Source organism: Contarinia nasturtii, unplaced genomic scaffold (assembly GCF_009176525.2).
Source record: "Contarinia nasturtii isolate CC-2019 unplaced genomic scaffold, AAFC_CNas_1.1 Cnas_scaffold_2367, whole genome shotgun sequence".
In the NCBI taxonomy this organism is placed as follows: Eukaryota; Metazoa; Arthropoda; class Insecta; order Diptera; family Cecidomyiidae; genus Contarinia; species Contarinia nasturtii.
Genome location: NW_022199689.1, coordinates 784,681 through 811,523, shown reverse-complemented (window position 1 = coordinate 811,523; position 26,843 = coordinate 784,681). Strand labels below are relative to the sequence as shown.

Genomic DNA, 26,843 nt, shown 5'->3' with positions numbered 1-26,843 from the left:
AAAATCCTAAAAGTATACAATTTAGTCCGACTGGGCCCACAGTGTAAACTTTCTCATATCCACCATCTACCTTCTCCAAAAGTAAAACGTTTCAAAGGTTTTTCTTTCTTTATGCGATTTTTTTAAATGATCGTTAAGACCATGGCTGAGACGGTTGTATTTTAAACTATTTATTACTTGATTTACCTAATTAGATCCTTATAAACTATGTCGACAAGCTGATATGTCTCGTCCTTAGCCCTCTTGGGTGGTGATAATACCTAATGAGACATATTTCACTTGCAATACTTATTAGTGAACTTTGTCTTTAGTATAGCACCCTTAATTAGTCTGATGAGTGGTAGCAAAAAAATTTGCCGGTTATTTAAGACAAAGCAAGACGGGTTTAAAATCAGTTGTGATTTAGTCATTGCATTTAAAGTATTTACTTTTTTTTCGATATATTACGAATTAAATTTTAAAATTAAAATTTCTGACGTGCTGTGAACTTAAAATTCAAAAAAAATATATACAGAATTTCTGTCAATCAAGCAAATTAAATCGAACTGTAAAAGTTTGGTTTCGTATCAAAAATGGCGGCTGTGCATCGATATAAAAGTACGAAAGTTGAATCAAGTTCACTAAAAATCGATGATCTTAATTTTCATTGTCTATGGCACATTTTCGATTATCTTAAATTAAGTGATCTCTTCAATATCTGTGCTCAAAACCGCAGCTTGAGAAATGCTATTTTATCATTTCTACGCGAATGCTCCCCAAAATTTGTAAAAGTGGAACTGTTTAATCCTTTTCAAAAAGTCGATTATAGTCTATCGAAAGACATGCTATTAATTAAGGACTTAAAAACATGTTTGCTATATCTACGTTACTTTGGTCATACGATTTCAAAGTTGGAAATCTCATACTTTCTGGTCCGCAAAAAGTGTCAAATCTTTGTGAACGAGTATATCAACGAGTATTGTTCTGATTTGGAAGAAATAATATTTTCATATTGCTCCGATATGGCTGTAAACTGGCGAAAACCGTTCAAGAATGTTCGAAGTGTTCACTTCGACAATTGTCATCTAGAATGTGAAGACAGTCAATTCAACAAATGGTTTCCAAAACTACAGGATTTAGATCTTGTCAATTACAATAAATTTAAGAGTCCGGACTGCATTGCAAACCATTTTCCGCACTTAACACGTTTTACAACAATAGCAGGGAAAATTTCATCTGAAAGGGATTTCCCTGAAGCTTACGTTGAAACTGCCATACAACTGAACCCACAACTGCAATCTCTTCACATTTATGAGAATGCTAACGATGATTTTTTTTTGCATAGAATAAGCCTTCAACTAAAACAACTTGAGACACTTCGTATTGATTGCAATTCTCGTCAAAACGCTGAAGATATTTATTTCGAAAATGTGAAAAATTTTATATTTTCTCCTATAAAACTATGGAATGGTGATCTTCAACGTATTCCATTCAAATTTATTACACTTGACAGTTTTAGCTTCCACGTGGGCATTTTACCGTTTGGCGCATTTTTGGAGTTTTTAAAAGAAAATCAATCAATTACTAAACTACAGCTTGTATATTGGGGCGGATATCACGGTATTCCTTTCGATGATTTAACAAATAGAACGTTTGCACAAATACTACCACTTTTGACAAAAGTTCATATGACAAAATGTCTTTTCTCGGGACGTGAAGCACTATACCATGTGAATCAATTAAAATATTTGCAAGAATTTCATTTCACACTTAAATATAGCAATTCTTTTGATGGATTATTGCAAAGGCTACCCGAGTGGCAGGGAACTATAAATAAAGATAATTTGGTCATGTTGAAACGCTCCATTAATTAAATTCAAACATTGTTTTTACATATTTTATTTCTAATTTGGTATTATTGCGTAGAATTGTCTTGTTTAAAATGTAGTAAAAAATCAAACTGTATTCATTTCTTATAAAAAATATAAACATTTAAAACCAAAACACTCTTTTTTATGTTTTAGCCGATTTTTGTGGGGGAAATAAAGTTTTCTCATCGGGAAAAATCATGTTTTTTATTATGTCAAATTAATTTAAAGTGTGTGATGCTTAAATGTTGATCCCGTCAAATGCCGCTCCATTCTTTTTGCCTTTTATTCTAACGACCTTTTCAACAAACAATGGCTCATTTTAATATATAATTCTCAAATGAAGTTGTAATTAACGACAAAAGAAAGGTTTAAGCACAACATAAATGTACGAATATCTCAAGGCGATGATAAGTTTGAGAATAATACACAAGGACCGCTCTGATCTGCAGTTGCATATATTAATAATAAGAGAATATAGCTTTAGACAAAATCGATTTTACACATTTTCTGAGATCGAAATTTATTAGACCGCTCGTCTATAGAAGTACTAAATATAGAAAGTAGCGGAAATCTCATGGAAACTCACTGCCAGCCAAGTAATAAATAGATACAGTTGCAAACAATCACGCAACAATTTGGCGGCTATTAATATCATCAACAAATCTATCTATCAGGTAGAAGCAGTTTTGTTTTGCTTATTGTTAGAAAAATATACATAATTTTCACAAACAGTACCCACCAATATAAACTCAGTGAGCCGATACTGAATTGATTATAAACTTTTTGTTAACATTGTTTTTCGATTATAATTTTACTTTAATTAGAAAACTATAGTTTATTGAAGATTGAACAAAATTCACTTGATCTTGGTCTCCTAATCGCAAGAAAAAAATTGCATTTGCATTCAATTATTAATCCATATAACCATTAGGTAGTCCAAACTTGAAGAAATTAAAATGAATCACAGCAAACCGAAAGTGTATTGTATAAAAATAATCAATAAACAAAAAATAAATTTCGGAAATTTACATTGAATAATTTTGCATATTTTTAATGATTTTATTATTATTTTTTCTCAAAATTAATTTTAATGAACCAATTCTGAAGTCATCATCATTGATAAATCATATCGTCAATGTTCAAAAGCTTACAACTTTTTCGGTGCGAGTAAATAATAATAATCAACGAATTAATGCATAGCTGACAGTGATTGTTTATTGCGTAAAGATGCGGTAGTATAAAGCCACCAGATCAGGATGCAATATAAGCTTGCTGTTTGCATTGATTCATCAGTCAGTTATTAAGTTGGAGTTGGTCACTTCAGTTGTGCAATTGAAATAGTTAAAGTTTTACGTTTGTTATTAGAATTATCTCAATAAAGATGATTCGATTTGTAATCGTTTTTCTAACGTTTTTTTGTGCGTTCGGTGATATAACCGTAGCGAGGTCGTTCGATAATCAAGAAGAAGATTTTATACGGTGAATTTTGTGTATTTTAGATTTCTCGATAAAATGACATAAATTCTTTCTTTATTCTTCAGAGTTCCTTTGTCAAAATTTAATTTTCCAAGCCGAATTCGACGTGAAGTGAATGTAAATGGGAAGAAAGTCGAATTTTGGAATGATAGAAATGTTTGTGTCCAGTTTTTTACACAAGAAGTTTCACATCCATATAAAATAATTGAATTTTTTTCATATTTAGATACATTATGCCATGAATATTTCTGTGGGAACTCCGCCACAACAATTTTCAGTGAATTTCGATACGGGAAGTTCTGATCTGTGGGTGCCATCAATAAATGGAACTTGTCCAATCTTGTGCAGTGAGTGATCGATTCACACTTAGAATTAAAATTGTTAAACGGATTGAAAATTAAAGAACAATTCCGAATAATTTTACAGAATCAATTAATAAGTTTGATTCGAGTGCATCCGAGCAACTGAAACAATTTCTGTAATTTAATGTTCTTCATGTGATTTTTCTCATTCTAATTTTTGTTCCATTATTTATTTATTTATGTTTTCGATTTCCAAAGTTTGCCGGATTAACAATTAAGGGTAACATAGTTTGGCCAATTTTTTGAACCATTCATTTATCATAAAATTCTCTGATCAGCGTAGTTTAAAAAATGTTTTGTGTATCTTAGATCAAATTATCGGCGTAGGCACAGAGCAAACAGTTGATTCATATAATTATCCATTCGATGGAACTATCGGTTGGGCATGGTCTGGAAAAGTAAGCCAAACCGATCCAGACAGTACAATTATGGAAAATTTACAAAAGCAAGGTTCGATCAAAAAACGTCTAAGGTACTAAAATATAATAATTATTTACAAAAATTCAATATAATTAATTTTTCTATTAATTTATATTAAAAATAAGCTGCGTTAAGCTAGGTAATCAAGATAGTAAACAACACGGTGGTGAACTTTTAATTGGTGGATGCGATGTAACCGCCGAACATTGGGTAATAAATTTAGAGAGAAAAAAAATGTGGTATTTTTAATTCAATTTTGGTAGATTTAATATAAAAACAACCAACAACGAATTAAATTTACCATTTTCGAGGCATATTTTTCAAAAGAGACTTATTAGTTGAATAAGTTTTACCAATTGCTTAATTACATTTAAAAACTTTTCGAAACCACAGATGACGCTAGCCCATGAATTTGGTGAATGAAATGAAGCAATTGGTAAAACTTATTAAACTGATAGTCTCTTTTGAGAAATATGCCTCAGAGATGTCAAAAATGGTAAATCTAATTCGTTGTTGGTTGATTTTATATTAAATCTACCAAACTTGAATTAAAAATATCACATTCTTTCTTTCTGTGTACTAATTACTGATAATAAATTTACTGATAATACTGATTGTTGATAATAGGGACGAGTGTCTGGAAACGGACTCTGGCAGATTCCAATTGATAAAGTTGAAACAATCGGAACGGATGGTAAAAGCAGAGCATCAATTTGCCAACCGGGAAACCAAATCTCAAATTGTCAGGCGGTATTAGACAGTGGTGCCGCACCAATCTGTAATAAGCACCAAAACAAAATCAAAAACATTCAATCACATTAATGCATTTTTTGTTTTAATTTTTCAAAGGTGGACCAACATATCTTTTAGATCCGATTGCATCAAAGATTGGTGCAGTCACATATGATGACCAGCAACAAGATTATTTCGTTGATTGTGACGATAAAACATTGGGAAACGTTGAATTTACTTTCGGAAAATTAAAAATTGTGATGACACCTGCCGATTATCTGTCAAAAGAGGGAGTTAGTAACCTTCGATAAATAATGTAAGAACCGAATTATCATTTGTCTCGCCGTTTTTTTTCTAGAACAAATGCCGCCTAAATATGTCTCGCCGTGATGATCTTCAGATACTCTTGTTAGGAGATCCATTTCTTCGAAAAGTGACATTAATCCTCGACCAGGACAATGATCGAGCCGGCCTTGCAAAAGGAAATTGATATCAAAGTCTGTCTAACAATCAACTGCATGATAAATCAATTAACGACAAATTAATGTGAATCAAATCTAACGTAAAAAATGTTTTAGTAATAATGAAAATACTGGTTTTTGGGTTCTTAATAAAATTCTTTAATTTGATAAATTGCGTTTTTAATTTTCGATATAACTGTGCGCTGCTTTCAAAAATTCAACTGAATAAACTACACCGTTTAGAAAGAAGGTCGAAGATTAGTAATTAGTATGAAAACTCATTACTACTGCATAATGAACACATTTCTAAGCGAGAACACAGCATGACAACATCATTCATATCAGCAAAGCTACATTCAGAATAGTATTATTTGCTTATTATGATATCAACATTTACATAATTTTGTAGCACGAACAGCGAACACACTAGCCGATAATGCATTGGCAACAGTTTCAATGCATCAATTGCCAAGTGTTATGCGTTTGAGATCGTTTATCGTACTGACAGTAATGATGTACAAATATTCGATGGTATAATAGTTAAAATACTGACGGAAAATTTGATGAATATGGTCCATGCTCTGCTCGCACTCCATTTAAAGCAATGTATTGGGTTTCGAACACGCAGATGTGCTGCCACCTAGTATCTCAAAGTTAAGCTGCTATAACGCACATGCTTCTTGCAAATGAAGAAGAAGAGGAAAGCAATGTCTTTACATAAGGTTGAACTTATAAATGTCAGAGAGCAGCACAACTGCAGTGTTCAAAGTGCGATTGCCCTTCGATATGGTCGGTGACTGATAAGAGAGACAACATCAGAAGCTCTGATCGATGCCACCAAATCAATAAGCCTACTATTTTTTATACAGGAAAAACTAAGGATTAGGGAGTCTAATTCTCATTGTTGCAACCATATCATTTGACACATGTATCGAATAAAATAATCCAGAATTTAAACTTTTTGGTTGCAACACGGTTGGATGGCTGAAAGTAGGTGATTCTACGACACCACAAATAACAAAAGAAATAACATGTCGAAATTTATAAAACTCACATTGTTGCCTCCTATGTAACAACTAAAACTTGAGAAAAATAATGACTGCGCAAAATTGAACTATACAACAGCGGCATAATAAAATATATAACGTTAATCGCACTAATTGGGTGGCACGCCACAAGCATGCTTCTTAATAGATACCTATTTTCGTTTGCATAGTTTTCAATTTAAATTGCAATCAAAGCTAATCAGCCATTATGCAGTGTAAACTCGAATTCGATTCATTTATTTTTATCCGTTGAATTTGATAGGCGCCAAGAATGTCAAAGGGAAATTGCATAGAATACTATCAAATCGCATCACATTTGTATTGTATTCGCTCTTCAAGTTCATTACCACAAAAATAAATGTGTGCTTTTATAAAAGTCACGCGTTATTAAATTCACGTTACGAATCGAATCGATTAGTATATTTTAAGTTCATAATCTTTATAGTCCTATGCGGTGTAATGTCAATCGAATATCAAACTATTGAAAAAAACCATCTAGATATAATACACTTGCATGGAGAGAAGGTAAAGTACGTTACGTTATTTTACTTCAAAAACAGTTTTGTGATTGATAAATGAATTTTCAACAGATTTATGATTACTATAAATGGCTTGAAAAGAAATCTGTTCGAAAGAAAGAGATTCTTCAAGTCGAAGCTGATACACTGGAAAAATATCTCAATCTAAATACACAAGAGAATGATTGGGTTGAAATTAGAAAGATATTTCACAGTCCGATTGATTACGAGCTATATTCAGATGTTCAATACATCAATGGATTCATTTTTTACACGTATAGGAATTTTTCAAAATCAATTTATAGGCCGTGAGTAAAAATTCGAACAATTTTTTTACATTCCTTTTATATACAATTCATTTTATATGGTGAATATAGAATTTTCAAACGAGTGAAATCAATGAGAGATAAAAATCCACATGTAGTTTTCGATTCAAATAAAATTGAACGAAGTTCAGTAATCGAGCACGAGTACTCGCCGAATGGAAAACATTGTGTTTTTACGATTAGTGTAAAGGATCGAATTGCGAACAAGGCCATGTTAATCGACGTAGAAACCGGTGAAACTTATAATAGTCTGGAATTGCATTGTTTCGAAAAGATCGCGTGGAGTGGTGATAGTAAAGGATTTTTCATCTATGTAAATATTGATGTCTTTTTACAATTATTGAGAATTTCTTATTATTCTGATTAACATTTTCCAGCACGATCCGGAAAGAAAGAAGAAAAGAGATCTTTATTATCATTTTGTAAATGAATATCAATATGATAAGCTGATTGCGAAAATTCGTGAAGAAGATGATGATATTGTGTCGTTTAAAGTCAGCCATGATTACAAATACCTCATTTTATTCGATAGTCAAGCATTGTCTATTGCAAATATTGAATCATTAGACGAAGACATAAAATTTAAACGAATTTTCAAAATAAATGAAAATATATCGTATGTAAGTGTTACAATTGTGTTCCGTTTATAGTTTTCAACACTTTTTTTTTTAATTTCGATTTCGCTTTCAAGGAGTACGTTGGGAATAACGGTGAATTTTTCACATTTCTCAAAAATATCGGAGCACCAAAACATGATCTAGTTGAAATTGACTTACGAAGTAAAAGACTACGAAGTAAAAGACCTGCACGTTACATTGATGTTGTTGTTGCTGTGAGTGAATATTTAAATTTCACATTATATATGACGTTTAGTTTCATACTTGAAATACCCATTTGATGAAATTATAGGAGAACTTTGGAGATCACGGTGTCTTAAAGACAGCTTTCGCATTTTCTTCAAATGCATTCATACTTCTAGTTTATATCGAAAGTTCACAGGTATAAACACCCAAAATGAAATATTGTTCCCGAAGATATCAATAAATGTTCCAATTATCCACAGAGTTCTATATATGTATATTCGTTGATATCAAATCTCATCGAATACAAAATTGAATTGATCGATGAACAATTCGTATCGTCAAAAGTTGATAAATTTGGCTTCTTTTTTGAAACTCGATCATTTAAAACACAAAGAAAAGTGTATAGAATCGATTTAAGTCAGCTTGTCTATCGAGATGCAAAATTAGCAAATTATTATCACATATTTAATGATCGAAATCAGTTTCGGGCTGAGAGCCCACACAAAAGTTATTCAACACTAAAACCACTGCTATGGAAAGAATCTAATATACCGAATTTAGATGGAATTGAAATAGATGTGCAACATGATTCGTTCAAAAGTTTCGACAATACCGAAGTACCAATGACTATTATAAAAAAGAAGGGTGGCAATGATGACAAGAAAAGACCATGCTTGTGCTACGCTTATGGCGGGTATGTCGACAACAAATTTACTCTGCAACGTGAAACTCCAAATTTAGACTTCAATTTTAATGTTTTAGATATGGAGACTCTATCCTACCAAGATTTGATCTTTATTTTCTTCTTTTCATTGAGCTATTCGACGCTATTGTCGGTTTGTACATACAATTTTAATCTATTTCCTTCTATTCAAGTATGGGTTTTTTTTTCTTTTTACACAGTGTTTATCCATATCAGAGGTATACATAGCTCAAAATTACTATTCCAATTCCTGACCGATTCCTTCGATTCTTTTTTCCATTCTGTTCCATTACTGACTGAATAATTTCCATTTTTTTTCTTCTGATCATCTCGAGGTGGCGGGGAGCTCGGTGACGTTTGGTCATTAAAATCATCGGAAATTCAGACAAGTTTCAAAGATTTAATATCGGGAATTTGGTATTTAAAAGGAGAAACATACAGCAACATTATTGATTCGAATAAGATTGCTTTTCATGGGACATCACACGGGGGATTAGTTGGTGCCGCTATAATGAATATTAGCCCAAATTTACTCAGAGCCGTTACCATTCTAAATGGTTATTTTGATTTGATCAATGACCTATTGACTGGTGACAGGCTGAACCAATATGGAAATATCAATATAAAAGATAATTTTAAATATATCAAACGCTACGCGCCACTATTGCACTTATATAATCCAACGAAGAGCGAAGATTCGTACCCCACTACATTGATAGGTATGGAAGTTATGATGAAAACATACTCCATTTTAATTATATTCACCAATTATTTCGATAGTTGTCAGCAAAAAGGATGAAGAAGTCCCATTTGAGCAATCATTAAAATACTTGGCCCATAGACGTGAAGTTTCTGTAGATAATGAATTTCAAAGAGATAAACCAACTTTATTGAAAGTTATTCAGAGTGGCGGTCATAATTATAGGACGGCTTTAAAAAAAGAGTATATTGATACGGTATTCGTTAAACTACAATTTTTAGCAGAAGCAATGCAACTTAAATTCGATGACCAATATCAAAGTAATGTACAGACAAGAGTTGATGTTGAAGAAAACTTACCATAACTTATGATTTCATGTTTAAATGAATTAAATAAATTTATTGGTTTTACATAAAAAAAAATTATTGTTTAATTTATTCCGTACAAATTAAAGTCCTTATGGGCGTTTTCTTCCTTTTCAGTTTCATTCCTTTGAATTATTTTATGAGAAAAGCTAAAAAAAACATCCTCTTCTTTTATTTAGAATTTTAAATTTAATTTTATCATTAAGATGTTCGCCAGATGTTTGTGCAAAATACACAATGCAAATGAATGTGTCTTTTTTTACGCTTTGCGGTCTATTATTATCCGTTATACTTGAAATAAAAACGAAAATATGCCATGAATGTGCCAAAGGGAAATAAAACCATTGAAACATGTTGTTAATAGGTTTGATTGTCACGACAACAGATGTGTGAATTCAATGAGAATCAAATGTCACTAAATCATAAAATCAAAATCGTGTTATTAAGTTTACATTACGAATCGAATCGATTAGTTCATTATTAGTTCATAAACTTTATAGTCCTATATAGATGCGGTGATGAAGCCAATCCAATATCAAATTATTGAGCAAAAGCGACCAAGTTCAATTGCGTTGCATGGCGAAAAGGTAATAATACATTTTTCTACATTTTTTATTCTTCCAAATTATTTGATTTGATCGGTGCATTTTCAACAGATCTTTGACTATTATGATTGGCTGAAAAATGAAACCGAGCGAAAAAATAGGATTTTAAAGAATGAAAAATGTACGCTAGAAAAATATCTCGAGTTAAATTCGCAAAAAAACGATTGGACGGAAGTTCGAAGAAGATTTCATAATCCAATTGACTATGAATTGTATTCGAATGTTCAATATGTTAACGGGCAAATATTTTACAGTTATAGGAGTTTTTCGAAGCCGTAAGTGATTGATTTTGATTCTTGTTTACGCTGTTTTATGTGATCAAAGCTCTCATTAAATTTATTAATTGATTTACAGAATTTTCAAGCGAGTAAAATCAATGAAGAAAGATGAACATTCGTATGTAGTATTCGATTCAAATAAACTTGAACATGGTTCTGTTGTTGAGCATGCATTCTCGCCAAATGGAAAATACTGTGCTTTTACTATTAGCGAAGGGGATGATTCCCATCGAGTCATAGTAATCCATGTAGAAACAGGGGAAATTCAAAACGGAAATAGTTTGCAATTATTCAGTTTTAAGAAGATCGCATGGAGTGGAGATAGTGAAGGTTTTTTCATTTATGTAAATAGATATTGTCCATTTGTACATTTTATATTGGATTCAAATCAAAATGCATTGTAATTATTTGTAATTCAGTATGATCCACAAGGTAGAAAAAAGCGAAATCTGCACTATCATTATTTAGATGAAAATAAGCGCGATAAACTCATTGCGAAAATTCGAAAATCAGAGGCGCACACGGTATCATTTGAAGTCAGCAATGACTATAAATATCTCATTTTATGCGGTAGTCGAATGCTATCCATTGCAAATATAGAATCATTAGCGGATAAAATCAATTTCAAAATAATCTTCGACATTTTTGGAGGTGCAACTTATGTAAGTAATAAAGATGTGTAAAAAAATGTCATCATCCAAAAAAATATATTCAAAATTTCTCTTTTCTTCTTCTACAAGGAATACGTTGGAAATGACGGAGATTTTTTTCTATTTCTTACAAATGAGAGGGCACCAGAACATCACATTATTGAAGTCGACATTACGAGCAAAAGACCTGGCAATCACTGGGACATTGTTGTTTCCGTAAGTGAACATTTATTTCAATTAACATATTTCAATCTTTATTTACCAAATTAATTGATGAAATTACAGGAGAATCTTGATGGGCATGGCATGCTTAAATCTGCCTTCAAATATCGGTGTTATTTGTTTCTCGTTTACACCGAAAACATGCAGGTACACAAAGTGAATCGTTTTGATTTTCCAAAATTAACTAATAATTTTATGTTTTTTTGAATTATCGCGCAGAGCTCCATGTATTTATATTCATTAAATAATCAAACCCCACGCATCGAGTATAAAGTCGATTTGACGGATGAAAAGATTGTATCGTCGACAGTCGATAAATATGGAATTTTCTTCGAAACGCGATCGTTCACAACACCCAGAAAAGTGTATAGGATAGAAATAAATCAACTTGTATACCAGCAGCCTCATGAAACGACTTACTCATTAATCGAACCAACTCTCTGGAAAGAGTCGACAATTCCAAATATGGATGAAATGCAAATAAAAATACAATACAAATCGTATCGTAGTTTCGATGGAACGAATGTGCCGTTGACTATGATACAAAAGGGCGGTAAATTTGCACCGAAGAAACCTTGTCTGATCTATGCTTGCTGTGATTACACTGATTCTGTACTTCCAAGATTCGATCTATATTTTCTTCTTTTCATTGAACTATTTAATGGTGTTGTTGGTTCGTATTCGAAAGTCTTTTAAATGAAAATCGTTTTTATTCGAAATAATTTTTCTTTTGTTTATTTAATGAACAATAGTAATAATTCATACAAGGGGAGGATGTGAACTCGGTGATGAATGGCTATTAAAACCCACCGAAGCTGAGAATAGTTTTAATGATTTAATAGAAGGAGTTGAATATTTAAAAAGAGAATCATGCATTACCAACATCGACCCAAATAAAATTGCATTTTACGGCGTATCACATGGTATGGTGTATATTCGACTCAACTAACAATAGTTTTCCCAGGTTACCCAATAATTTTAATGGTTCTATTGTCCACACACAGGTGGACTAGCCGGTGCTGTGGTTTTGAATAAGAGAAAAAGAGATTTATTCAAAACTGTAATTTTTCAAAATGGTAACATGGATCTAATTGGTGATCTAGCAAATGATAAAGGCAACCTTTGGACTAAACGGTATGGAAGTTTGGATAACAAGGAAGATTTCGATTGCATAAAGAGATATGCACCATTGTTACACATTCAAAAACCAAGCAATAGTGAAGATTGCTACCCCACAACATTGTTAGGTATGTATATGACAAAAACACTCTAATAATGGGATAAATTTTAATTTAATCCATCATTATTTTGATAGTTGCTTCATCTCACGATGAAAAAGTACCGTTTGAGCAATCATTAAAATACTTGGCTCATCGTCGCGAAATATCTGTAAACAACAAATTCCAGAGAAATAAACCGATTTTATTGAAAGTCATTCAGAGTGGCGGTCATAATTATAGGACGGCTTTAAAAAAAGAGTATATTGATACGGTATTTGTGAAACTACAATTTTTGGCCGAAGTCATGCAGCTGAAATGTGCACAGAAATATGATACAATGCGTTTCGCTGTCACTGAGCAAATCATCGATCAAGGTCAGTACTGCTGCATGCAGAAAAAAGCAACTAAAATCATTCAAATAATGAATTTCTTGTTTTTAGTTCCACTCATTGAATATCAAATGATTGAGCAAAGGGGACCCAAGGTGATTGCATTGCATCGAGAAAAAGTAACTATTCATTCAAATCGAAATTGAATGAACACTTTTTTTTTCATAACCGATTGTTTTCCCAACAGATTTTTGATTACTACTACTATCTCAAAGATAAATCTGAACGAAATGACATTCTTGAAGTTGAAGCTGAAACGCTAACGAAATATTTAGAATTAAATTCACAAAAGAACGATTGGACGGAAGTTCGAAGAAAATTTTATAATCCGATGGACTATGAAATGTATTCGAATGTTCAATATGTGAACGATTATATATTTTATAGTTATATGGATTTTTCGAAATCAATCTATAAACCGTGAGTTAAATTTATTCATACATTGGTTTCAATCAAACATTTGTATTTTTGATTCATAGAATTTTCAAGCGAGCAAAATCATTGAAATTGGATGAAGAGTCGCGTGTGATATTCGATTCAAATAAAGTGTTGGGCGCAGTCATTGAACATGAATATTCACCAAATGGAGAATTTTGCGCATTTACTCTTGGTTTAGAGAATCGAAAATCCTATAAATTGGTGCTAATTGAAGTAAAAACTGGAAAAACTCTTGGAAACGGCTTGCAACTGTTCAGTTGTAAAAAAATCGCATGGAGCGGAGATAGTGAAGGATTTTTCGTTTATGTAAATACTTATTTCGTTCATTTGTACATACATTTTTTTTATATTTATTTTCAAATCGAAATCGGTTGTAATATATCTATTCATACAGTATGATCCGGAAGGAAAGAAGAAGCGAAATCTCTACTATCATTATGTAAATGAATTTATGCAAGATAAACTCATTGCAAAAATTCGAAAAACCGAGGCTCATGCAATTTCATTTAAAGTCAGCCACGATTACAAGTATCTCATTTTACGCGACAGTCGAACGTTGTCCATCGCAGATATAAAGTCTTTTGCTAGAGAAATAAGATTTGACTTGATTTTCAAAATGTCTCATGATATAATTTATGTAAGTAAAGAAAAAAGGAAAGCAATGAAATCGTGACTGAATTTCGTAATTTTCCGTCATCGCAGGAATACGTTGGGAACGAGGGTGAATTTTTTACATTTCTAACAAACTTTGGAGCAACAAAAAATCATGTTGTTGAAATCAATATTCGGAGTAAAATAGCTGGAAATCACTGGGACATTGTTGTTGCGGTGACTAAATATTTTCGTATAATTCATGATTTTTCAACGTATGTAATGCGGTAGAGTAGGTTGAAAAGGTTTCTTTTTTTGAATTATAGGAAGATTTGAATGGTCATGGCGTGCTCAAGTCTGCTATTAAATATCGTGATCGTGGTTATTATCGTGGAATTATTCTAGTTTACATCGAAAATGTTCAGGTGCGTATAAAATCATGCTTTTTTTTCTATTTTCTAAACAAGAATGTGTTTTAATTTTCACTCTCTCTGTAGAATTCTCTGTACCTATATTCAGTGGCTAAAAGTCGTATCGAATTCAAAATCGATACAGAAGATGAAAAATTTGTATCGATGAAGCTCGATAGTTTTGGGTTTTTCTTCGAAACACAAACATTCAAAACACCTATAAAAGTATACCGAGTTGACTTCAGCCAGCTTGTTTTTCGTCCACCGCTTTCAACGAGTTATTATACAACAGTGAAACCAATGGTGTTGTATGAAACGAGAGTACCGAATTTGGATACAGTTAAACTCAATGTTCAACACGATTCATTCCAAAGTTTTGATAAAACCAATGTACCAATGACTGTCATTCAGAGAATGGAGACGAATGATCGAAAAAAACCGTGTTTGGTTACAGCTTATGGGGCGTACGGTCTGCCTATGCTACCTATGTTTAAGCTTTTTTTTCTTCTTTTCGTTGAGCTATTCAATGGTATTATAATCATAATTCATTCACGTGGTGGTGGAGAGATCGGTAGGTGATAAACATTTTTATATATATTCTGATGACTGGTAAGTAATTATTTACCTGTTTAGGTGATGAATGGCTATTAAAATCCACAGAGGCCGAAAAAAGTTTCAACGATTTAATAGCTGGAGTTGAATATTTAAAAAGCAGCGAATCATATTCCAAAATCATTGATTCAAACATGATCGCATATTATGGCGCTTCACACGGTGGATTGGCGGGCGCTGTGGCTGTGAATAAAAAAAGAGATTTATTCAAAACTGTAATTTTTCAAAATGCCAATATGGATCTGATTGATGATCTACCATCAAAAGGCCGTATATGGGCTAAACAGTATGGTTTTTTGAGCAACAAAGTAGACTTCGATTGCATAAAGAGATATGCACCACTGTTACACATTCAAAAACCAAGCAATAGCGAATATTGCTATCCTACAACTTTGATGGGTATGTGTAAATCATTATGACAAAAAGAGATTAATAATAGAATACTTTTTAATTGAATCCATTATTATTTTGTTAGTTGCGAGTGTGCGAGATGAGACGGTATCGATTGTAAATTCATTGAAATACTTGGCTCATCGACGTGAAAAGGCCGCCGAAGACAATGAATTTCAAAAAAACAAACCGATTTTATTGAAAGTGATCAATAGCGGTGGTCATCATTACGAAACGGCGAAAAAATTGGAAATCATTGATGCTGTATTTGTGAAACTACAATTTTTGTCTGAATCTATGGACATGAAGTTTGATAAAAAATATCGAAAAAAACATAAACAAACACAATATGAAATTTATTATTAAATTACTGAACTATTTAACATATGTTTATGATTTATTTTCTAAAAATGTAACGATATCGATTTGTAATCGACTCAAAAATTAGAAGAGCACGATAATTCACTCATGTTCCATATGACGTTCCAGAAGTTCGACCAATTTTTGTTTGTCTGTAAAAAATTCGAGTAAAATGATGTTCAGTTGTTCCAAAAGGTCTGAAGTTGTTTCAAAAATTCAACTTACTTTTCCATTTAGCCCATTTAAGACTTTATGTATTCATATAGAAAAAAAACTTTATGTATTTCGAAGAAAACTAAAAAAATACTTGATTATTTTTATTTATTTTTGTTACAACTTACGGCGTCTCTCCAATATCATCTTGAATATTAACATTGGCACCATTCTCAATCAACATTTCAGCGACTTCCATCATATTACCTGAATTTTGATAAATACTACTTTATTGTTCAATGTTACATTTTGACATTAATGAACTCACCAAATGCGATTGCATATATCACTGAAAACAATAGTGTAAAATTAAATACTATTTAGTTGAAACCGCTAAGATTAATTGATCTTACAAGGCGTTCGTCCAAAGCTATTTTTAGCGTCTACGTCTGCCCCATTACGAATAAGCAGATCGGCCAATTCTTCAGCATCATGAACGGCTGTATAGTGGAGAGGTGTTTCATCAGATGAATCTGTGGCCATAACATCTGCCCCGTGTTTAATGAGCAGTTCTGCAACTTTTTCGGAATTTTTCATCGCTGTGTGAATACCAGTGAAAATTAGGTGTCAGGTATAAATTGGGTGTATTATTTTTAACATACCAGCATGATGTAACGGAGTACCATTATCGGATGCTATAGATTGATCTGCATTATGTTTAAGTAAAGCACTTGCAACTACTTCATAATTGTTTTCAGCAGCGAAATGCAGCGGCTGTGATGCAATTAAATTATTTTGTAAAGAATTTTCTTTTCCTGTTTATTCTAATTATTTTATTTATTATTTTTGTCCTACCGTCTTCCCTTCTCTATTTTGGAAGTTTACGTTCGCCCCTTTTTTAAGTAGCTCCTCGACAGCTTCAACATCACCACTTTCACACACACATTAAATAAACAAACAAATACATCAAACAACATTGAATCCAACAAATCAAATCGAACTAATGCGCTCAATACCTTTTTGCCGCATCCAACAGTTTAAATTCCAGTTCATTTTTATCCACTGAATCTTCTGCTTTGGGAATCAATGGAGTGGGTTTAGGTAACCTGAGCGGCAAGCGTGTAGGCAATCTGACAGGTAATTTAGTTGGAAATTTATTAGAAATCCTAATACTCGAACATCCTAAGAGCAAAAAGCGATTCATTATATTTACGAATTTGTTAAAATGAATTTAATGTGTTCAATAACATTGAAGAGGAGAAACAAAGTTGACATTTTCTGACTTTTGTTCGTGTGAATTTTTGTCTGTTTTCCTCTAAACCTTCCAGGCGACACAATTTAATAAGTCTCTCACTTTAATGTTGCTGTGGAACGAAGGCTAACACTTATTGTCAATAATTTATTTTATTTTTTGATGCCGATTTAATTGTAGAATATAATTTATGAACAAACATAGTTAGATACAAACCGATTCCCAATGAAACTACTGTTAAAATTAAAATCAATTGCATTTCGGCTGATATTGTTTTTTGATTGCTACTTGATGACTACTCGAAGTTCAAAATATTACTGACATTAAAAATTAATAAATATTGTCGGCTTTTTCAAGAGTCCGAGACCCTAAAAGGTAAATCAATTAGTATAATAAGTACTAATCAATTGTGTGTCTGCCATCGAGTCTGCCACATAATGTTTACTCAAAATACAAAAAACATATTTTTGGTATTATTAGTATTTTATACTTCTAAATACATTTTAACATATTTGCAACGAAAGATTAAATGTATAAAGAACTATTTTGATGCATAAAGTTTTGTAAAGTTATGTGATCGAAATTTTTATCAGATTTTTTTAAAAATTGGAATAATTATCGAAATCGATTGTATGAAAAAAAAGTGGTATTTGGTTTTATAAAATCACACCCCAATCAAGTGATCAAATATGCAGTGATGATTTCTCGTTAGCCAGCATTATCTCAGCCTTAGCTTACACCAACAACTGGTGTATGCCAATCGTTAGCCAGCTATCTGTGTGACTACGTACGATTCTCACTGACGTTTATGAATGACATACAACTCAGTGTACTTATATGTATGTATTAGCTTACACATTCGTAGCCAGTGTATACATTTGTGGAAAATTAGCCAGCTAATATGTATTATAAAAAAATAATTAGTTATATAAAATAATATCGTGTTTAACGCGTGCCTGGATCTAGAAAAAACGTGATTTCAAAGTAAAAGCAAAGCGTTTAAAAGTAAGAATAGAGAGTAGTTTATAAATTTTATCACCGTATTTTTTATGTTTGCCTTTTTAAATACACCAAATGATGATAAACATCATCAGCTTTTGCTGAAGATTATACATATACACAGTCATAGTTTCTGAGCAGACTCTGCTCAGCAGAGGTCCAAGGGGTTACCTCCCCCTCTGGAGAATCGACTTGGAAAATACCCCTTTACAAATTGAGGAAAAAACTCTTTCGATTTGTTGGGGGAAAAAAAAGGAAGAGCAAAAAAATAGATGGTGGTGCATTGGTTGCCGGTATTTAAATGTATCAATGACATTGTGTGAAATCTTATCTTAGAATTTAAATGTTTTGATAAACTGCTATTATAATAAAGAATTAATGTCTATACTCTTATAATCACATACATGCCATTACTATCAGTCGACAGTACATAAGTCTGATTTTTTACAAAGTTCCTTGAAATGTCTAAAGAATATATGTAGACATTTTGTAGCATAAGGGTAAAAAGTATCGAAACCAAAGAAAATGATAAGAGATGAATGGACCATGAACTCAAATGACTCAGCAACATTTTGACCATATATTAGATTGGAAAAAAGTGAGTTCACAATTCAAAACAATTATAACCTTTTGTTTCCAGTCCTTTCGAACTGATATAGTTTATTGTTTCCACGATTGTATGCATATAAAAAAATTGTTACTCACACACAAAAAACAGTAGCAGTAGAATTGTTTAAATGTATTAGTATATTGCAAATTTATCAATAGATGTTAAAATATCTAAAAAAAATTGTCACTACAATAGCGCTTTTGCCATTTGTTCTGTTGTAGTGACGATTGTATGAAAATACCAATAGATATTTTAACATCCATTGTTAAATTTGCATATATACCAATACATTTAAACATTTCTACTACTACTGTTTTGAGTGTGCATATGCACAGGTAATAGACCAATTTTATTGCGAGAGAGAGAGAGAGTGAGAGAGAGAAAACATTGTACGGCTTGCGACAACTGGACCACACTTTCTTATTTTCTCGTATAGATGAGTCATAAATGTTTATGATTTTACCGTACGATGCTGAACTTTATTTCGGTCAATTGTCCAAACAAAAGTGAAAATTGAGTCAACTCATTATGATTTTTGAAAAATTGTTATCACAATCAAACAAACTATCAACTAAAAAATATTTGTTATCGCTTAAAAACACTTTTCACAGCTGCATTCAGGTAATGTTTTTTTTTTGCATTTCAGATAATGCAACAAAGGAAGATCACACACTGATGTACATGTGTATGTTTATTTGTTTTTGAAATATGTCGGTTGTTAATATTTGATCTTTCCAATTGTCAAACTTAATCTCAAAATGCAATACAAATGCAAATGTGACCAACATGTGCGTAAAGAGATAATTCTCTCTGTATATATTCCATGGATATGGAAGGAAAAATTTAGTATTTTGTGGGTGTTGTTTGAAAAAACAAGCATAGTGCAGTGAGGAACAAAATGGCCATATTAATTAGTTCACTTTCAAAATTTGTGTATTTTGTATTGCTGATTATTTGCATTAATAGTAAAAACGCCGAGTCAGAAACGTCAAATTTTAAATTCATCAACTTTGAGCAAATTAAATATGATCTTTTTGTCAAGACGGATACCATTTCTTCAATAAAAAACAGTAGTCATAACTTTAAAGGAACTGTGGAAAAATGTTTAACCGATTTAAAAGTAATTCAAAACGGCCTGATGAGAGATGAATTTTGGGCGATGAAATGTAAGTGGTATTGAAATAATAGCAATAGTTTCTAAGGCAAACTGTACATTTTCACATGTTTATGCAGTTTTAGATTCATGGGGAAAAATACCATCGGGATTATTAAATGGAAACACTCACGACTTTGGCGCTTTTTCACAGTGCCTTCACATTGAAAGAAATGACGAAGCATACGAAACGCAATATTGCACAGGCAGATTGTTTTTCAATTTATTAGGAAACTCAACACAAAAATCATATCGATATAACATAAATAACATAATTTTTCCCGATGTTATTCAAATTGAAGATTTACCAGAGTAAGTTCATTAAACACATTTTCACAATTTGATTGAGCACTTTAGTTTGACCACGAAACTAATTGTTTTAATAAATTACGATTGGTATCTTTAGCTTCGATAAGCCATACTTTACATTCGGAATTTGTTTACCAGCCTCTTGTCCGCCGCTTGTATTTGAACCTATCATCAATGATTTGATACCAAAAAATGGACATAATGTGTCGATAAAACTTTCTGAAGGCACGTGCCAATTACGCGAAAATGCATATGCATTGAACACATTAGATAAAGTTGTGTTGTGAGTATAATTACATATAAATACATATTTGATTAAATTATTCTAATATCTCTTGTTTTTCTTTTTATCCCTTCAGAGGTATATTGGGTGTAATTTTATTTCTTATTACATTGAGCACCGGCTACGATATTTTCTGTACCTTTAACAAACGTAAGTATCTGTATATTCTAATAGATAAAAACCAATTTTACTCTACCTTCGATCACAATTTACTGTTCATTTCCAGTTGAAAAGTCACCAATTCTGTTGGCGTTTTCCTTTTATACAAACGGATTAAAATTATTTTCCTGCAAAACGAACACAACATCGAATACAATGGATTGCATACATGGCATTCGAGCTATATCAGCACAATGGGTCGTACTTGGTCACGTAGTTATGTGCTATTTAATGTTGCCAATTCAAAATCGAACTGTACATGATACGGTAAAAGTTTCTTAAAGGTTTCTTACTGGGATTTTTTCAAATGAAATTTTCGTTCCATTACAGTTTGTTACACAATATGAAAGTATGTTTATCCTCTCTGCCCCAATCGCCGTTGAGACGTTCTTTGTACTCAGTGGCCTTTTGGTTTCAATTAATTTGCTTGAACATTTTGAAAAAACGTAAGTACCACTTCTCTTCCATTGTCGAAAAAATTTATATGTGATTTTTTAAAATAAACAAATAGATAACAACATCCATTTTTGTATTTTGCAGCAAAGGAAAGATAAATGTCGTTCAATTTTACATCCATCGATATGTTCGTCTTACGCCGCTTTTGATCATATCAATTTTAGTATCGGTTTGTAGATTTGCTGGAAATGGTCCACTTTTGCCAAACATGTTAAGCATCACAAGCAATCAATGCAAACGCTACTGGTGGTCAACTCTGTTATATATCCAAAATTACGTGAATCCAGAGAACTTGGTAAGACCAATTAATCTTTGCGGCTTCAACTAAATAGTATTTAATTTTACTCTATTGTTTTCAGTGCTTCGGTTCTTCTTGGTACTTGTCGGTTGATACACAACTGTATTGTATAGCACCAGCTATCGTATATTTGATTTATCGATTTAAGGCAAAATCATTGGTTCCACTATCACTTCTTGTTTTAGCTTGTATTATAATAACTTTGAGGGTTCATGTGATGTATAATCTTACCACTTTGTACGTATTCCTTTGTATTTTGACACTTTAATTTGCATGAACATCAACTAAAATAATTTTATTTCTATAGGTTTGCACCTGAAAAGATGTACCATGCTTACTATCCAACACACATTCGATTTTCATCATGGCTGGTTGGCGTTATTGCCGGCTATTTCTTCAAGGAAACTCAGAATAGAACTATTCACATTCCAAAGGTATAAAAACTAAACTGTTTTCTCTTTCCAAAAAAAAATTGTGAATATTAATTTTAAACTTCATGTGTTGCATGGTCGATCGCCATGTGCTACATCATTTTTGCCTGCGTTCACAATAGCGGTGGTCTTATCAACTCGTTTCTCTCTCATCGATTTTGGCAACCTTTGTCAAGGCTTTCATATTCAATTTATTTAATACATTTCCCGAGCATCTTGATGGCAATGGGCACAATGAAAACATCGCTCTATTTTACACTCTCGAATACTGTAAGTTTTTCCTTTCAAATTACTTCACTTTATATACCAATTTGATTTCAATATATTATTAATTGAAAATATGTTTCGTTTTTCAACAGTTAATTGCTTACATTGGAATAACAGTACTAACGATCTCAATATCAATCATTACAACTCTGGCATTTGAATCACCCATCTTGGCCATTGAGAAATCACTTCTTCATTCAAAGGTGAGCCAGAAAGTGGAAACCAGACCAACGGAGGAAAAGAAACTAAATTAGACACATTTGATTTTGAAATTTTGTTTTTATTATTGGTCGTATTATTGTTCTAGTTTTTCATAATGATGTTTTTAAGTGAGATAAAATGAAAAATGTACAGAAATAAAAAAGGTTATCTTTCAATATCAATTTATTTCTTGACATGCAATTTTTAATCATTCCAAACGTACTAATTTACTCAATTACATTTTGAACACATTTTTTATCAGTTGCTTTAAACAATTTTAGACATTGTATTATTATCTCGAACACTTTCAAGATAATAATACAATGGCGATTCATGTCATTCCGTGCATTCGTCTCAAAACTGTTTTCTAAACACGTACACATGATAGAGTGTGTAGTATCCTGGAGATAACCGTTTTGTTTTTTTGCAGTGTGACACGATATCTGATATTTTTTTTATATATTATGAAAAAAAAAGAAATTTCTAATTTTGATATTTGTCTTATCATTTTTGATATCGATGCCGTTTTTTTCTAATAATTTTCAATTGTTTTTTATCGATAGTAATTTCAAAAAAAAAATCAGATTTCAGTGATATAAATGGCCGTAATTCAGTGAATTGTTAGTTATTGTTTAAATTAGTTTCAAGTAAGCTTTTTTTGAACGGAAAAGCGATTTAATTGTGAAATAATAATGAATCTGATCAGCCAAATAATTTGGATTCTTTTCGGAGCAAGTATAGACTTGGCTCTAGGTGATGATATCCTTAGACGAAATAAAACTAGAAATGTTGAAGAAGAAAGTCAATTAATATTCTCGCATGTTGTAAGTGAAATAAAATGATAAAAAAAATGATGCAAAATAAGTTTCGTAATTTTTGTGTGAATTTTTTTAAAAAGATAGTACGACATGGTGATCGAAATATATGGTCTGGTTGTCCCAACGATCCATTTGGAGATGAATCATATTGGATTGGTGGTTTCGGCGCACTATCAAATGTAAATATGCACTATTGAATTTAAATTGATAATAATTTAGGATTGTACTACAATCGATTGAACGACGGCATCTTATAATTTTAGTTTGGAAAGCGAGATTTATTTGATTTAGGGCAATATATGCGTACAAGATATCAACATCTCGTTGGAACAAGCTATTCACCGAAAACTGTCTACATTCGTAGTACTGATGAAGATAGAAATTTAATGAGTTCACAGTGTTTGGCAGCTGGTCTATATCCGCCATCCGAGGATGAAATTTGGCACAATGATCTCAATTGGCAACCGGTTCCAGTTCATACAGTTCCATCAACAACGGATTACTTTTTACACTCATTCGTTCCATGTTCGCTTGCCGATAAGCTCTTTAAAGAACTTATGTCATCCGAATTTGTGAAATCCTTATTGGAAAAACATAGAACCTTGATCAGTTTTATGGAAAATAGTTGCGGAAAACCGATTAAAACTTTATCTGATGTCTATAAGACATATAACACGCTTACAATTGAAGAACAAAGAGGTTTTGAGTAAGTATTGCAATTTAACTAGCAAATTTCAAACGTTTTCTTTTTAAATCGTAAATTAATGGTGAATTTTAGTATTCCAGATTGGGCTAAGGAAATTTTAAAATCAAATGTTACACTGGAATATCTATCAGCTGTTAGTTATCAAATTGCTACGTACTTACCTGAAATGAAAAAGATAAGAGCTGGATTTTTAATCAAGGAAATGTTAGATCGTTTTAAAAACAAAACGTTATCAAATTTACAGCCGGATCGATCGCTTTGGATTTACGCTGTCCATAGCACAGGCATTGTCAACATTTTAAATAGTCTTGATGTATTTGAGGTAGGAAAATTTCATAGAAGACTGAAAATATTAATTGTAACAACTAAGCAAATATTTCTTTTTGTTTTTCAATTAGATGATGATTCCACCGTGTGGAGCTAGTTTGCATTTTGAACTATTTCAACAAGGCAAAGAATATTATGTTCAATTGCTTTACAAAACACCATTCACAAAAAATGCGATTCCATTGAAAATTAAAAGTTGTGGCTTCATTTGTTCACTCGATGAAATTTACGAAATTTACAATGACATATTGCCAAAGGAAGATGAGGATTTTGAGTCTCTATGCCGTTTAAAAGTATAAAATAAGAAAATGCACACAAGATTATCAGTACACAGAAAGAAAATATCAGCCGACGCTATACGCAAAACCGACTGGTACGTGCGCTCATACGTTTTTATATCTTTTACATCTATTACCATACGATTTTTCGACTGTGAAGATACGCACAAAGAGTAACGAATCAGTCGAAAAATCGTATGGTCACTAGATGTAAAAGATGTAAAAACGTATGAGCGCACGTACCAGTCGGTTTTGCGTATAGCGTCGGCTGATATTTTCTTACTGTGTACATGAAATATTTTGTGAAAAATTAATACAAATTTCATTGTTTTTTTCTTGCCTATCTTTCAATATCACACTTATTTACTACCAAAAGTATTTATCCAGGAATTCGTCCATTTATGTATTCAACAGCTAAAAACGTAAACCAAAGTAGTTCGTGTTTATGTCATGCAATACAAAAAATATTTTATGTGTTTCTGAATTTTTAAACATTCCCGTGTACAAAAAAAGTGACTGACTATTTTGGGACAAACTGACTGACTATTGACTGTAAAAACAAGCAACCTTAGTTAAATTTAGTTAACTTCAATCAATTAATTTAAGCTATGGTTAACTGCAACAGCTAACTATAGTTGAAAATAATCATAGTCACCCGGTAGTCAAAACGTCCCAAAATAATCGCCTGACTGACTGAGTAACAATAGTCGATTGTTTTCCATACAAAATTTTAAAATTCATGAATATAGCTAACTATAGTCACTTACAGTCAATAGTAACTTAGTCACTTTTTTTCCACTCGGGTTATCTTTATTATGGATGTATTTGTTGAACCAAAAATCAATTTAGAACATAAGCTGACATCGTTTGATTAAAAGGATTTGAAAAATGTCAAACGTAATGCATGACAAGTTATGGCAACAAATTAGATGGGCGCGTCAATGCTTTTCCGCTGAGGTACACACTGATATAGGCTTCTACAACTTTTCCGATTTCATCGCACCATGGAATGTTCTTGTATCTTCTCAAAAATGCGACACATTTATCGGTCAATTCGACATTCGTGACGTCTTTATTTACGGAATCAGCAATATGCTGAATGAGCTTCATAACGTTCACAAATTCACAAATGAATATAAAATCTGGATCCGACCTCATTTGACATCGTTGTTCCATTGATGCGGGTTTACCTTGGCATCGTGTGCACTTGCAAATCATCTTTTCCCGATCCCACAATACCCGTTGCCTATATGTTTCTGGATACGTTAAAAAATTGTAGAATGAAAAGGTGATCACCTTTTTTGACTGGACGAATAGTAACAAAGACATGCTTGCCATACCTTCACCTGTAAGCACATTTGGAGCGCACGAATGTTTTGTATATTTCTCAATGAGCACCGTATGATTGTAGCATTCAACGCCATCAATACTTCCTTGCACCGAATTGTTTCAATGATTTCGTTGATTGAGTTTTGACATCAACTCCTTGGGATAGCCGGCTTCTTTGGACAATTCAATATCGACGAGACACTCGTTGTACATTTTAATTTTTAAGAAACAGCTTGCTCGATTCGCATAAGCCAAACTCAGGTTTTTTGATTTGCTTTCAGCAAAACAGATACTTTCATTGTACGATTTCAGAGCACGCAACAATTCACCACGGCCATAGTGTTCGTTTCCAATTTTACGTTTTCCCAAAGCCATTTGGTCATTCTTGGCGAGCGCTTGAGCATTATTTTGTGCTCGAAGTTGAAGAAATCTTTGCATATTAAATTTTGCTACAGGTGAAGCCAATTTCAATAGATCCGTATACAACGCATTTTTTCGACTTGACTCTTTTTTCCACAACATGATGAAATCTGAAATGTATACAATTATTGGACAAAGATAATCACAATACGAATACTTGTTTTTGTATAAAATTTTAGTAAAATAAATTACGTACCTTTTGTAAGAAATTTAATTTCAACTATGCTTCAATTCAAGATGGTGGAATATTCGTTCAAATAAACGAGACACAATACCGGCTTCTAAGATCAGAATAAAAGTTTTTCTCACGTATTACATTTTGCATACTATATCCCGTGTAGTATACGGGCGCTAAATGGAAGTCGCAGGCGCTCTTATTTGCGCTTTGGAAAAGGAATGACCGAGAGCGCAAAATATTTCGTCGCGCTATCGAGGATTTCTCTTTAAACATTTTCGCATAAAGACAC

The 26,843-nt window shown here is 32.2% G+C and overlaps 6 protein-coding genes across 6 annotated transcripts; 5 read left to right on the top strand and 1 right to left on the bottom strand.

Annotated features, from left to right (window-relative positions):
- Positions 1-3,142: 3,142 nt before the first annotated feature.
- LOC116348307 (pepsin A-like) lies at positions 3,143-5,420 on the top strand. Its single transcript, XM_031779283.1, has 8 exons — positions 3,143-3,329; positions 3,392-3,482; positions 3,553-3,673; positions 3,998-4,160; positions 4,234-4,318; positions 4,736-4,886; positions 4,958-5,133; positions 5,199-5,420. The coding sequence occupies exons 1-8, from the start codon at positions 3,232-3,234 to the stop codon at positions 5,328-5,330; spliced, it is 1,017 nt and encodes a 338-aa protein (XP_031635143.1). The 5' UTR covers positions 3,143-3,231; the 3' UTR covers positions 5,331-5,420.
- Positions 5,421-6,764: 1,344 nt separating this feature from the next.
- On the top strand, positions 6,765-9,761 carry LOC116348228 (prolyl endopeptidase-like). The gene is made up of 11 exons (XM_031779137.1): positions 6,765-6,872; positions 6,938-7,173; positions 7,243-7,504; positions 7,569-7,811; positions 7,883-8,023; positions 8,101-8,190; positions 8,255-8,688; positions 8,757-8,830; positions 8,898-8,915; positions 9,033-9,416; positions 9,478-9,761. The coding sequence occupies exons 1-11, from the start codon at positions 6,807-6,809 to the stop codon at positions 9,759-9,761; spliced, it is 2,232 nt and encodes a 743-aa protein (XP_031634997.1). The 5' UTR covers positions 6,765-6,806.
- A 519-nt stretch (positions 9,762-10,280) lies between these two features.
- Positions 10,281-16,187, top strand: LOC116348227. Its single transcript, XM_031779136.1, has 19 exons — positions 10,281-10,349; positions 10,419-10,642; positions 10,722-10,989; positions 11,065-11,307; positions 11,386-11,511; positions 11,581-11,664; positions 11,737-12,190; positions 12,270-12,440; positions 12,522-12,764; positions 12,833-13,111; positions 13,178-13,245; positions 13,314-13,546; positions 13,606-13,870; positions 13,959-14,201; positions 14,267-14,392; positions 14,482-14,580; positions 14,653-15,136; positions 15,199-15,576; positions 15,653-16,187. Exons 1-19 carry the CDS (start codon positions 10,281-10,283, stop codon positions 15,931-15,933), a joined length of 4,338 nt encoding a protein of 1,445 aa, XP_031634996.1. The 3' UTR covers positions 15,934-16,187.
- LOC116348332 (putative ankyrin repeat protein RF_0580) lies at positions 15,967-21,134 on the bottom strand. Its single transcript, XM_031779313.1, has 9 exons — positions 20,883-21,134; positions 17,097-17,262; positions 16,936-17,011; positions 16,743-16,854; positions 16,494-16,679; positions 16,409-16,429; positions 16,269-16,347; positions 16,153-16,175; positions 15,967-16,079 (listed from the first exon to the last, which is right to left on the bottom strand). Exons 5-9 carry the CDS (start codon positions 16,675-16,677, stop codon positions 16,030-16,032), a joined length of 357 nt encoding a protein of 118 aa, XP_031635173.1. The 5' UTR covers positions 16,678-16,679; positions 16,743-16,854; positions 16,936-17,011; positions 17,097-17,262; positions 20,883-21,134; the 3' UTR covers positions 15,967-16,029.
- On the top strand, positions 19,795-22,549 carry LOC116348290 (nose resistant to fluoxetine protein 6-like). The gene is made up of 11 exons (XM_031779253.1): positions 19,795-20,107; positions 20,175-20,406; positions 20,501-20,686; positions 20,763-20,836; positions 20,913-21,112; positions 21,176-21,291; positions 21,386-21,596; positions 21,661-21,836; positions 21,907-22,033; positions 22,153-22,300; positions 22,390-22,549. Exons 1-11 carry the CDS (start codon positions 19,840-19,842, stop codon positions 22,455-22,457), a joined length of 1,806 nt encoding a protein of 601 aa, XP_031635113.1. The 5' UTR covers positions 19,795-19,839; the 3' UTR covers positions 22,458-22,549.
- A 575-nt stretch (positions 22,550-23,124) lies between these two features.
- LOC116348306 (prostatic acid phosphatase-like) lies at positions 23,125-24,733 on the top strand. Its single transcript, XM_031779282.1, has 5 exons — positions 23,125-23,322; positions 23,397-23,495; positions 23,580-24,022; positions 24,095-24,344; positions 24,421-24,733. The coding sequence occupies exons 1-5, from the start codon at positions 23,191-23,193 to the stop codon at positions 24,646-24,648; spliced, it is 1,152 nt and encodes a 383-aa protein (XP_031635142.1). The 5' UTR covers positions 23,125-23,190; the 3' UTR covers positions 24,649-24,733.
- The last annotated feature ends 2,110 nt before the right edge of the window (positions 24,734-26,843 follow it).